The sequence below is a fragment of the Herpailurus yagouaroundi genome, unplaced genomic scaffold, assembly GCF_014898765.1.
Source record: "Herpailurus yagouaroundi ecotype Mexico unplaced genomic scaffold, PumYag 29, whole genome shotgun sequence".
In the NCBI taxonomy this organism is placed as follows: domain Eukaryota; kingdom Metazoa; phylum Chordata; class Mammalia; order Carnivora; family Felidae; genus Herpailurus; species Herpailurus yagouaroundi.
In genome coordinates this window covers 63,159,648-63,171,646 of record NW_024412377.1, presented here as the reverse complement: position 1 = coordinate 63,171,646, position 11,999 = coordinate 63,159,648, and the positions used below count along the sequence as shown (strand labels likewise).

The 11,999-nt window shown below is 52.7% G+C and overlaps 1 protein-coding gene across 1 annotated transcript; it reads left to right on the top strand.

The window, feature by feature from the left end:
• Positions 1–8,330: 8,330 nt before the first annotated feature.
• On the top strand, positions 8,331–11,582 carry NKX2-5 (NK2 homeobox 5). Its single transcript, XM_040445242.1, has 2 exons — positions 8,331–8,874; positions 10,494–11,582. Exons 1-2 carry the CDS (start codon positions 8,544–8,546, stop codon positions 11,132–11,134), a joined length of 972 nt encoding a protein of 323 aa, XP_040301176.1. The 5' UTR covers positions 8,331–8,543; the 3' UTR covers positions 11,135–11,582.
• Positions 11,583–11,999: the final 417 nt, after the last annotated feature.

The window sequence follows — 11,999 nt, the reverse complement described above, 5'->3', positions numbered from 1 at the left end:
GCCCAGAAAATATCTTGGAAGGGGCAATATCTTTAGTGTTCAGATTTGCTCTATTTGGGTTTTGATCGTATGTTTAGCACACCAACGAAAAATGAACACCCAGAACTTTTCCGGTGCTTATGTGTGATGTGAGTGGCTGTCATCTCCTTGAGGACTCTCAGGGCAGGCCGGCCACGGAAGCACGCGACAGAAAGCCACAGGAGCAGGAGGGAGGGTTTCCTCCGCCTCCCGGAGCAGCAGGAGCAGCAGTGCGCTATCCCGCTTAGAGCAAAGAGGAGGAAACCGGCTGTGTTGCCGAGGGAAGGCCAAACCACGAGGGCTCCAGACCTGCCTGGGGGGCAAGCAGAGCCGCCCAAAGGCTAAGCAGGAGGGCAGGGGGCCTCCTGGCCGGAGAGATGGGAGTCCACCAAACCCACAGCCTGTCTGGGACCAGTAGCTGCAAGGGTCCCACCTCTGTTTGGGGGAACTAGGTATGAAATATCTCCACTTACTGCCCTGGAAGATAGGGGAAAGTCACTTGGCCTTGTTAGGATAGATTCCAGATCTGGTTCGGATTCAGAGCTATTTCAGAAAGGTTTTTGGAGGCTGTCCCTCAAGAGACAGATGGACAGTGGGCCAGAGACCAGGGGCCAGGAAAACTAGCTGGCCGGGGGACAGGGCCTGGGTGGGGTTACCAAGTCCACCAGCCCACTTCATTTGCTGTCCCACTCAGCCAACGACCCACGGGACCTTCAACCAGCGAGCCAGTGCACTGAGTAATGTGAGGGGGCTGCATTCTCCGTGACCCCAAGACTTGGCTCTGCTGCTGGGACAGGTTAGGGGCACATCATGAGAGCACATTTGCTGGTGGCGGTCAGGACCATTGAGGTTCTGTCCCTGGATAGTGTGGGACAAAGTCCGTCCCACTCCCCTGTCTCTGGGGCTCTGCAGACCACCGGACTCAGATTTCTAACTGCTGATGGCTGAGCTCCAGTCCCTCCATGGAGATCTCACTGGATTGCTACTTGGGCTGCCTGTGTCAAACTGTACACACCTTTGATTAGTAAAGGTCAGGAGGAAGGCTCAGAGATGTGCATTTTTTCAACATGTGCCACAGGAGATTCTAGCCTAGATGGTTACTACTTTATTCACTACATTTGGGGCTTATCTTGATTGTGGTTTTAAAAATCTCTTTAAGGCAACACATGCTTATGGTGAACAACAAGAAAACAAAAAACAAAAGAAAGAAATTGTCCTAAAAGATGTACTGCGGAAAATGTCATTTTTTTCCTGACCCCGCTCCCCCTGTTCTCTTCCCCAGAAGCTTTCATTACCATTTTCTTTATCCTTCCAAAAAAATCCACATAACTGCATATATGTACATATGGCCATTTATAAAATACAAATTCTGCCACCAGGTTTGATTTTTAATGTACCTCAAAATATATCCATAGAGATACATATAAACGTAACTAACTATTTCTCATGGCTGCTAGTATTCTGTTCTACTGCTGAAACATAACTTGTTTTTAACTATTCCCCTAAGGTCAACATATTGGGTTTGTTTAATGTTTTGATTCTTTAAAAGATTAAAACTGCAACAAAAACTACTTTTCTTGTTTGCATATACCTGTAAAATAGAGTCCTAGATGTGGGAATACTAGTCCAAAGGGCTTATGCCTTTTTTTATTTTGATAGTATCAAATTATTCCAAAGAGATTTATCAATTTACATTTCTTTTTTTTTTTTTAATTTTTTTTTCAACGTTTTTATTTTATTTTTGGGACAGAGAGAGACAGAGCATGAACGGGGGAGGGGCAGAGAGAGAGGGAGACACAGAATCGGAAACAGGCTCCAGGCTCTGAGCCATCAGCCCAGAGCCTGACGCGGGGCTCGAACTCACGGACCGCGAGATCGTGACCTGGCTGAAGTTTGACGCTTAACCGACTGCGCCACCCAGGCGCCCCTCAATTTACATTTCTAATCAACAATGCAAAAGAGAGACTAAGAAGGGTAATTATCAAACTTTTTGATCTTTGCCAGTCTGACAAGTGAAAACATTTGCCTCTTTGTGTTTTAATTTGCCTTTCTTTCTTTTTCTTTCTTTCTTTCTTTCTTTCTTTCTTTCTTTCTTTCTTTCTTTCTTCCGTTTTATCAGAAACGTTCTCCTACTCTTGGTCAATTTTTCAATTGTTTTCTTGAGTCATTTTCTTATTGATTTACAGGAACTCTTTCCATATGGTGGAAATTAGTTTTTTGTTGTCATTATTTCTAGTATTTAGCCTGTATGTTTTTTCTCTTTGATTCTATTTATGTTTTCTTTTTGTTTTTGCTGTGCACAAGTTTCTTTTTATGCCATCAGGTTTATATAGTTTATTTTTATGGTTTCTAGATCTCTAGTTCTCCTCATCCACCCTCCCAAATATACAAACACTCCAAAATTATTATCTTAATCATCTATAGCACTTTTATGTTTCGATTCTTATGTCTAAATGTTTAATCTTTCCAGAATTGAAAGTATTTGGTGTAAGAATAATCCATTTCTCTCTAACACCACTTCACTTTATTTTAAATGTGTACTACACTCCCTCAAATAGTGTAACATCACAATTGGCAGGGACCTTATTTCCCATCTTAACCAGTTTCACAATCACCAACGTGCCTTGTCACCAGACCCACTGCCCAGGTGAGTCCAGTTAACAACCTGGGATGCTTCCCAGAACAGCACAGCTGAGGAGGGACCTTAGGTGCAACTAATAACACCAAAAAGAAAACCATGAAACTGGTGACCAGCGAGGGGAAAAAAGATGTGCTCAGGGTCAGCCAATCAGTGAGAGAGGCAAGACCAGAACCTAGTACTGGTTCATGGTCCGGTACTCTTTCTGGTACAACTCTGCATCCTTCAGAGTCTGTGTGACTTGGGCTGTGCAATCCCAGCATCTGGTGCGGGGGGGGGGGGGGGGCACCCAGTCAATGTGGGTGAAAAGATGCAGGAAATCACGTCCAGCATCCCATAGTGACTAGGCTGGGAGTCACTTGGAGGCTGCGGGGGGGGGGGGGGGGGGGGGGGGGGGGGGCGGGATATTCTGGCCCTCTCTTTTAGCTTTTCCCCTCCCTGCCCTCCCTCCGCCCCCCTGCAGAGAGATACACTCATACACTCATACATAGATGTACATAATATCCACCAGCCAGGTAGATCTGTTCTCTGCTTCCCCCTTCTGTGGGCCTCAGGCCCTTCCTATGGCTAAGCAATTTCGGACAGACAGCCCTTAAAGCACTTCAGGGGACTTCCTGCCTGTCCTAGCTAGCTAGCAGAGGCTGATCCGAGGGCAAAAGCCAGACAGATTATAGGGGAGCATGAAGATAGCATTTCCAGGGCTCTGTTCAGACTGCCCAGATACAGGACCAGCGACATGATTTGTAGGGCCCTGTACAAAATGAAAATGTAGTGCTTCTGTTCAAAACTTATCAAGAATTTCAAGACAACATCAGCAGAGCACAGGGCCTTCTAGGCCAGTCTTCATGGAAGGACAGGGTTAAGTATCAAGGGAGAGGAGAGAAGAGACTTCCATCCTCTAAAGCTCTAGATTTTAGGGTAAAGTGAGCTGGGAGTTATGCTATTCATAATAGCAAAAAGGTGGAAACAACCCAAATGTCCACCAACTGCTGCATAGAGAAACAATGGGTATATATCCATACCATAGAATATTATTCTGCCATAAAAAAGAACAAAATACTGGTACGTGCTATAACATGGGTAAACCTTGAAAACATTATGCTAAGTGAAAGAAGCCAGTCACAAAACGCCACGTTTAAAATGATTCCATTTGTATATGTCCAGAATAGACAAACCTCTAGAGACAGAAGGTAGACAGATTTGTGGTTGTCCAGAGCTGAGAGGGTAGGAGATGGGGGAGAGGGTTGAGGCTGATGGCTAAAGCCTACAGGTCTCTTTTGGGAGTGATGAAAATGTCCCCAAATTAATTGCATGATGATTGCACAGCTCTGTGGTTATACTAAAAAAATCACCGAATTGTGTATTTTAAGGGGATGAATTGTATGGCATATGATTAAATATCTATTAAATCTCAATGAAGGTGTTACCAAAGAGGAGGAGGAGGAAGAGGAGGAGGGGACTTAAATTTCTCCCTCTCTTTTTCTCTCTCAGCCAATGTTATTGAAGGAAGCCCCTCCCTCTCGTCGGTGAAGGTTTTCGGGCAACCCTGCATCAGCCTGGTCCTCTTCTCCAGCTGTCCGAGTGTGTGTGTGTGAACGAGGGTGGGGAGGACAGCGTCTTGCTTCCTCTCCAGTTGATGTGACTCTAGGAGGCAGCCACGTGCAATAAAAGAAAACATGCACAATCCTGTAGTGAGTCCTGCGTCCGAATCCTAGCACTGTCACGTTCCATCTGTGGGACGTTGAGCAAGTCAGGGCACCTCTCTGAGCCTCTTTCTCCTCTGCCCAGCGCTGGAGATCGTGTGCCTCACTCAGTGAGAGCTCTAGAAACAGCAGCAAAACCAGGATTTGATCCGGGCTGAGCCACCAGCGTGAGGCGCGCCCCCCTGCAGGAAGCATCCAGTGGCGCGGAGGGCCTCCCGGACGCTTCGGAAGCCAAGGACAGGAGCGGTAGCCCTCAGAGTCGTCCCCCGCCCCCAACCCCAGGCCCGGAAGGAAGCTAGGGCAGCGGAGGGGCCCCGCGGCCAGAGCGGGGAGCCGGGTTGAGGGCCGGGAGCCGGGCCGCAGCCGCCGCTGCTCATCCATCAGCCGGACGAAGAGCAGAGGCGCGCTCTCGGCCCTCTGTTTGCTTTCTCGCCAATTATTGCCGCGCCGCAGCCCCTTTGTTGATACAGTAGTCCGAAAAAGTGCTAATGTTCATTTATCAGGGGGCCCGCCGGGGACTCCCACGAGTTGCGATTCTTCCCAAAATATAAACATGGGGCGAGCGTCCCAGACAGAAACCCCCATCTGTTTCCCCGGCGCGGGCGGAGAGCGAGGCGTTGTTGAAGATAAAGCCGCGGATAACGCCGCCTGTCTCCAATGGACGTCTCCCCGGCGCATTAATGACATTCCCGGTGATAGTTCCAGCTTATCTTTCAATTAATCATATATACCTTTTGCGGCCGGCCCTGCTGATTGCAGGAAAGGGGGGCCGGCTTGGGCCGTGCCGATCGCTTTTTCAATTAATAATATTTTATGCGCGCAGAATGCGCTCAAGTCATCTGGAATTTGGCTCATCTTAAAGCCCCAACTCTTTAAAAGGCGAGGAAATAGATGGATAGATTTTTCGATCTCTCCTCTCTGCCTCCTTCTCTCTCTCTCTCTCTCTCTCTCTCTCTCTCTCTGCTTCTCTCTAGGCTGAAAGCTGTTTGTTTGTCCTGCTAGTTTGGCCAAAGTGCGGCTTAGAGAGGCGGCCAGGTTGGGTCAGCCGCCCTTGGGAAGGAAGACGTGTCGCTGGTGAGTCTGGAGAATCAAGTTTCGTACCTCCCCACCCCCAACCACTGTAACTTCTATTTAAAGAAAACAAAAAGTTTTAGTCACTCAGAAAGTGAGGACTGCAAAGAAAAGTTAGCAATTGCTCTTGGACCTTTCTCTGTGGACACCAGCATGGGTCGCCCAGTTTCCATTTTGCTGGTATTTATCCCTTTTTTTTTCTTTGCTGGATTTCCTCTCTCTGGTAACGCTAAGGTCTGTTTTAGAGCCGAGGGAAACTACAATTGGATTCACTGAGGGTATAGAGAGTAGAGAAGCCACTGATTTCGTCCAAACAGGGAAGGTTTTCTTTCCTCCCCCTTTCATGACACCTGACCCACAGGTCCATCTGTCAGCCCTGGGAACCATACCCGAAAATAGGTGATAAATCTTAACCGCCTTGATTTGCAAAGGAAATGCCAAGGTGTTTTTTTTTCTTCCTGCAGAACTATCTCTTAAACACGCGCGCGCGCACACACGCGCGCGCACACACACACACACACACACACACACACGGGAGAAAAAAAAACAACTAAAAACAGGGATCCCGGATGCAGCCTCGATGTCCCCCATTAAACGGTAATATTTCAGGCGCTGGCTCACACTAATCTTTCAAACTGTCATCGCAAACCGCCCGACCAGCCTATTCACTTAACAGCGCTCCCAGGACCCTCGCTTGGAGCTCTTTTGAATGAGACATTTAATTGAATCGGATGTGGCTCGTTTGCCAGACGTCACCGCCTAGGCGATAGGCATCCTTCCCCACTCCCCCCCCTGCCAAAATCTTCAAAGGCGAAGTAGGCCCCCAAACTAGGTTAGTTGAGGACGATAACCAAAAGCGTTGCGTGGAAGGGCGGAAGAGAGGCCACTGGTCTGCAGGTCCCTCAAGGAAGAACCCGAGTTAGGGCCTTGGGAGATGGGTGAATGCCAAGGGTTTCTGAGGCTTGAGAGCACCTCCCCCCACTCCCCACCCTCCACACATTTGAAAAAGGTATCTCTCTGTAGACCCAACTAGAGATTCCAGAAATGCATGTCGACCCTGGCTGGAAAATTCAAAGATAGATTTCCACCGCGAAGGCCTGGGCCTGGTACTGGCACCTGGCTCCTGGAAGTCGGATCCGAGAGCTGTGAGACCGCGGGAGAGCCTCGCGGGGGTCCACTCTCCTTCGCCCTAACCCAAAGGCCACAGGTCCTGGGAGTGCGGGTTTGACGCCCCCCCCCCCCAAAGATACCAATGTTAGGCCTGTGCTTAATCTGGTCTCGCCCTTGCCCGAGGCTCTGCCATACGGCTCACCGCCCCGCTTGAGCACCCAAAGGTCCATGTCCCGGACAGACAACATCTTGTCCCTCTTGTTACCAAACTTGTGCGTTGCCTCGGTGCTTCGAGTGTGAATTCGGGAGTCTCGGCTGTATGCCATGTCCTTGGCTTGCCTTTGCCCCTGCGCGCGACTCTTCTACTCCAAGCACTTCTACCCCAGTCCCCAAAACACGTACTTTGCTAAAAGCTGAGCCTTCCAAGTCTCCATTCTTACCAAATCCCTGCACCACGCCCGCGCCTTCCTGGCATAAGTCTGGGTTATGCCTTGTGAAAATCGATGCGGTTCTCCTAACAAGCACCACCAACTCGAGATAAAGTTAAGGCAGCGACCTTAACCTGGGGGCCATTCTGCCTGCCTGGATCTTGAAACTGTACACAAAACAGAGCGCCTCTCTGCAGTATTCTGGGGGTGAGGGGATAGCCCAAGCTTTCATCAGATCTCCCAAGAAACTAGGATGAGGTGGACCAGCACAGGGTCTGGCAGGGTAGGTAACTTGCACTCCTGAAACATTGGTAGATTTGTCGGATGGAGATCACTTCTTAACTGACCCTGGGGCTAAAAATTAACACCCCGTGTGCCCAGCCCTTCCCCCATGCTCCTGGCCCCGCTGCCGCTGCCGTGGGATGCCCTCCTGGGAGCCAAAGCCAGCACAGAGATGTCTGAGAAATCCCTTCCGCGATGGGTTCCGGGGATCCCTGCCTGCCTGCCTGAGAACTAAACCTGGGCTGGAGCCTGAGGTGCTGGGGCTGATGAGACTTAGAGGCCTTGCCGCTAGGCAGGAAGGACAGGGGAAAGTAGGAAGCAGGAATAGTGGGCTCCAGGAAAGGAGAAACTAGGTGGTTGGGGGAGCTAGGTCGCCCTAGAAGACAGTTCTCTTCTGGGAAGCTGAGCTGACCGCTGGGATTCTGGATTTGTTTCGTTATTAAGGGGATGGTCATCTCTGAGAGGAGGCTGATAGCGACTGACGCCCCCTGCAGTTGTGTGTGTGTATAACCTACACTACTACCATAGAAGGTGGCCACCCACAACCCCACAACTGCCAAGCATTCCTAGGGTACAGGGCACTACTGGGGCATGACCGGCCCTGTAAGTCAAGCCAAACAGAACCCCCAAATTACCCAGAATCTCCCCCTCCTGCCATTACCCCAGAGCAAACTTTCTCCCCGGTGCTTCTCTTCTTATACAAAGTCTTCCCTTGCATAAAAAAGTCTTTAAGACTCCTGGTAGTGACTCCCCCCCCCTCCCCTAGCTCCCCACCCAATCCTTCACTCCTGCATTCCGTTTTCCATGCCAAGGAACATTTCTTCAACCCCCAGATCCACCCAACCTGGCCCAGACTCCATATCTAGAGAAGAATTAGGTCCTTTCTTGTATATGCGCCTCAGTGGGGGTTTCAGGCTAGTACCGTGGAGAAATCTCAGGCTACAGGAGCAATAGGAGAGCCTTCCAAATGCTTCGCGGCCCCTTTAAAAAGCTGAACAGGATTTTTTTTTTTTTTTTTTTTTTTAGCCCTATGACTATATTAGGTGACACGAAACTGCTCATCGCTCCTGTCATCGGGGCCCCCGGCCCAATGGCAGCCTGAGTCCCCCTCCTCTGGCCTGGTCCCGCCTCTCCTGCCCCTTGTGCTCCGCACTACCTGCCGCCTGGCCACAACCCGAGCAGGGAGGCGGGTGCGCGGGCGGGTGACGGGCACCATGCAGGGAGGCTGCCAAAGGCCGTGGGCAGCGCTGCTCTCCGCCGCCCACCTGGCGCTGTGAGACGCGCGCTGCCACCATGTTCCCCAGCCCTGCGCTCACGCCCACGCCGTTCTCGGTCAAAGACATCCTGAACCTGGAGCAGCAGCAGCGCAGTCTGGCTGCCGGGGAGCTCTCCGCGCGCCTGGAGGCCACCCTGGCGCCCGCCTCCTGCATGCTGGCCGCCTTCAAGCCCGAGGCCTACGCGGGGCCGGAGGCCGCGGCGCCCGCCCTCCCGGAGCTGCGCGCCGAGCTGGGCCCCGCGCCCTCGCCCGCCAAGTGTGCGCCTGCTTTCCCGGGAGCTCCCGCCTTCTATCCGCGTGCCTATGGCGACCCCGACCCTGCCAAGGATCCTCGAGCAGATAAGAAAGGTGAGAAGGAAACACAAGCCCCTGCTCCTTCCTGGGGTCGCTTTTGTGTCCCCAGCCGCCGCCTAGAAACTCTGGCCTGGGTGAAGGAGACGCGAGTGCTTGGGCGGAGGGCCGAACGCAGGGGGTTCTGATCCTGAGAGACAAGGTCGTCGCCGGGGCCCCTGAGCCCCGCATCCAATCGGGGGTTTAAAAGAAATGCTGGATTGAGATGATCAGAAACAAGAGACAAAAGAAATATATAAATTTATTTATTTATTTATTTATTTATTTATTTATTTATTTATTTATTTATTTTGGCCTAACAAAGCCCCAGGAGGCAGCAGCCTCACTCAACGAAGTTAGCTATCGGTTTGTGGCACACAGAACAGAGAAAGAGATATTCTGTGTTAGGATTGTTGGCGTTGTTTTTTAAATCTCTTCTGGATTTTTAAAGGTCTTTTCAGAATCTGCCAAAAACACCTAAACACAAGTTAAAATTCTGCACAACAGACATAATTTTGCTGCTCACAACTGGAGAAAGGTCCAGGACCTTCTATAGCCCACCGGTAACCCGAGTTTGTGGGGTTTTTCCTCCTTTGTGCCAGGACAGTGGAATCTTTGGGAACAAAGGCCTTGAGTTTAAAATGAGATACTGCCGGACCCTCAAGAATCTGATTAGCAGCTTTATTTTTCTGGCACAACTTCCCCAGGCGACCAGGGCCCAGGGGTTCTCTCCTGGGAAAAGTTAGGAAATGCCGCGCGGTAAAGTCGGGAGGCAATGGAGGAGATGACTGAGGAAGGTGGCCGCATCGCTCCGAATGCCATCCCAGGATCGGGGAGAGGGGAGAGGCTGGCCCTGGAGCAGAAAGGGAAACGCTGGGGAGACTTTGTTCCAACACAGGGTCAGGGCGAATCCGAGGTGGCAGGGGGCGCCGGGCGAAGGGCCGCCATGAATAGAGAAGGGATCTTTCTGGCCTAGAAAGGTTTGTCTAGGAGCAAAGGGAAGGCCCGGAGACAGCCGCTGGCGGGTCAATTCCATTGACCGCTACCAATTCGACTCCAACTCGAGTAGGCGGGCCGGGCAGGTTCCGAGGCTGCCTGCCCACCCGCGGTTTCTTGGGCGCGGGACAAGCCCCGTGGCGGCTTCGACCAGCAAACCAACACCTTTTCCCCTTCACTTTCTTCGGGGTTCTGTAATTTTGAGACAGTGTGACCGATCCTGGGGTGAGGCCTTGGTTCCCTTCACTCAAATTCTCAAGCCAGAGTAGCCTTAATCTAATTCGCCCCAGGGCATCACCCGGTTTTATTTTCTTTGCAGCCTGAAATCTTAAGTCACAGTCCGTCTCCCTCACTAGAATGTGAATCCCCCCCCCCCCCAGGACAAGGACCTCTGGTGTTTTGCTCTCCAGTGCCGAGAGCCATGCCTGGCATATAGTAAGCTTTCAACAAATGCTAACTGGGGGTCGGAAAGCGAGCTGTCGGTGGCGCCCAGTGCACGCGGCAGAGGAGACGCAGCCACGCTGGGCGCTCCAGGCAGGTCGGGGGTGGCACCCGCTAGGGCTAATTACCTCGCAGGAGCTTCGCGGATCGGGCCGCTCCGACCTGACCCGGCGTCCTTCTGCCCCTTTGTTTCCCCGCAGAGCTGTGCTCGCTGCAGAAGGCGGTGGAGCTGGAGAAGCCGGAGGCCGACGGCTCCGAACGACCCAGGGCGCGGCGGCGGAGGAAGCCGCGCGTGCTCTTCTCACAGGCGCAGGTCTACGAGCTGGAGCGGCGCTTCAAGCAGCAGCGGTACCTGTCCGCGCCTGAGCGCGACCAGCTGGCCAGCGTGCTGAAGCTCACGTCCACGCAGGTCAAGATCTGGTTCCAGAACCGGCGCTACAAATGCAAGCGGCAGCGGCAGGACCAGACTCTGGAGCTGGTGGGGCTGCCTCCGCCGCCGCCGCCGCCGGCCCGCAGGATCGCGGTGCCCGTGCTGGTGCGCGATGGCAAGCCGTGCCTAGGGGACTCGGCGCCCTACGCGCCGGCTTACGGCGTGGGCCTCAACGCCTACGGCTATAACGCCTACCCCGCCTACCCGGGTTACGGTAGCGCGGCCTGCAACCCTGGCTACAGCTGCGCCGCTGCTTACCCGGCCGGGCCGCCCCCGGCGCAGTCGGCCACGGCCGCCACCAACAACAACTTCGTGAACTTCAGCGTCGGGGACTTGAACGCGGTGCAGAGCCCCGGGATTCCACAGGGCAACTCGGGAGTGTCCACGCTGCACGGTATCCGAGCCTGGTAGGGAAGGGCCCTACCTGGGGCGCCCCGACCGATCCCATCTCTAAAGAGGGACACGGACTCTCGGGGGAGGGAGGACCCCCTGACGTGTCTCCGAGTCCCTTGGATTTCACGTTCACTCCCGCAGGGGCCTAGGAGCTTTTTCGGCCCTATGCCCCTTTGTCCCCATGCTCGGGAGAGTTTGTGGCCGCGTTTACAGAGCTTGCGGCGAACGATCCCGCAACCTGGTGCCTCAGCCGTCGTCCCCTGAGTGCCCTCCAAACGGCCACGGGCACCCCCAACCGGCTGAAAACGGGCCAGTTGGGACTGGGAGCCCGGGTGCACCTTTCTTCGAGCCTGGGCCCGGCGCCCGGGCCCTTGCTGCCTTGCCGCCGCCCACCCACCCGTATTTATGTTTTTACCTGTTGTTGTAAGAAATGAGAATTCCCTTCTCATTAAAGAGAGTGCGCTGATCCGCATGTGTGCTTCTTTCGGCTTGCGGCGCTCGAGAAACTGACTTTTGAAGGGATTTTTAAAAATATTTATTTATGTTTGAGAGAGAAGGAGCGCGTGCCCGCAGAGGAGGGGCAGAGAGAGACGGGGCGGGGCGCAGAGGATCCGAAGGGGGCTCCGCGCTGACTCCAGAGAGTCGGCGCGGCCGTGGGCTTCCAACCGTGAGATCATGACCTGAGCAAAGTCCGAGGCTCAACCGACTGAGCTACCCGCCCCGCCCCCCAAACTGAATTTTAGAAAGCAGAGCGTGCGTCCCGTCTGGTTTAGAGTTGCAGGTATAGGCATTCACTGAGCAAACATGATGATGATGATGATGATGATGATGATGATGATGATGATAAACAACTCATGCTGGGTCCTTTGTTAGATACTTCCTG

Bases quoted from the DNA above. Each gene is read 5' to 3' on its own strand.
- NKX2-5 (XM_040445242.1), top strand. From the start codon at position 8,544: ATGTTCCCCAGCCCTGCGCTCACGCCCACGCCGTTCTCGGTCAAAGAC. The intron at 8,875-10,493 runs GTGAGAAGGAAA...GTTTCCCCGCAG, and splicing joins TCCTCGAGCAGATAAGAAAG to AGCTGTGCTCGCTGCAGAAG.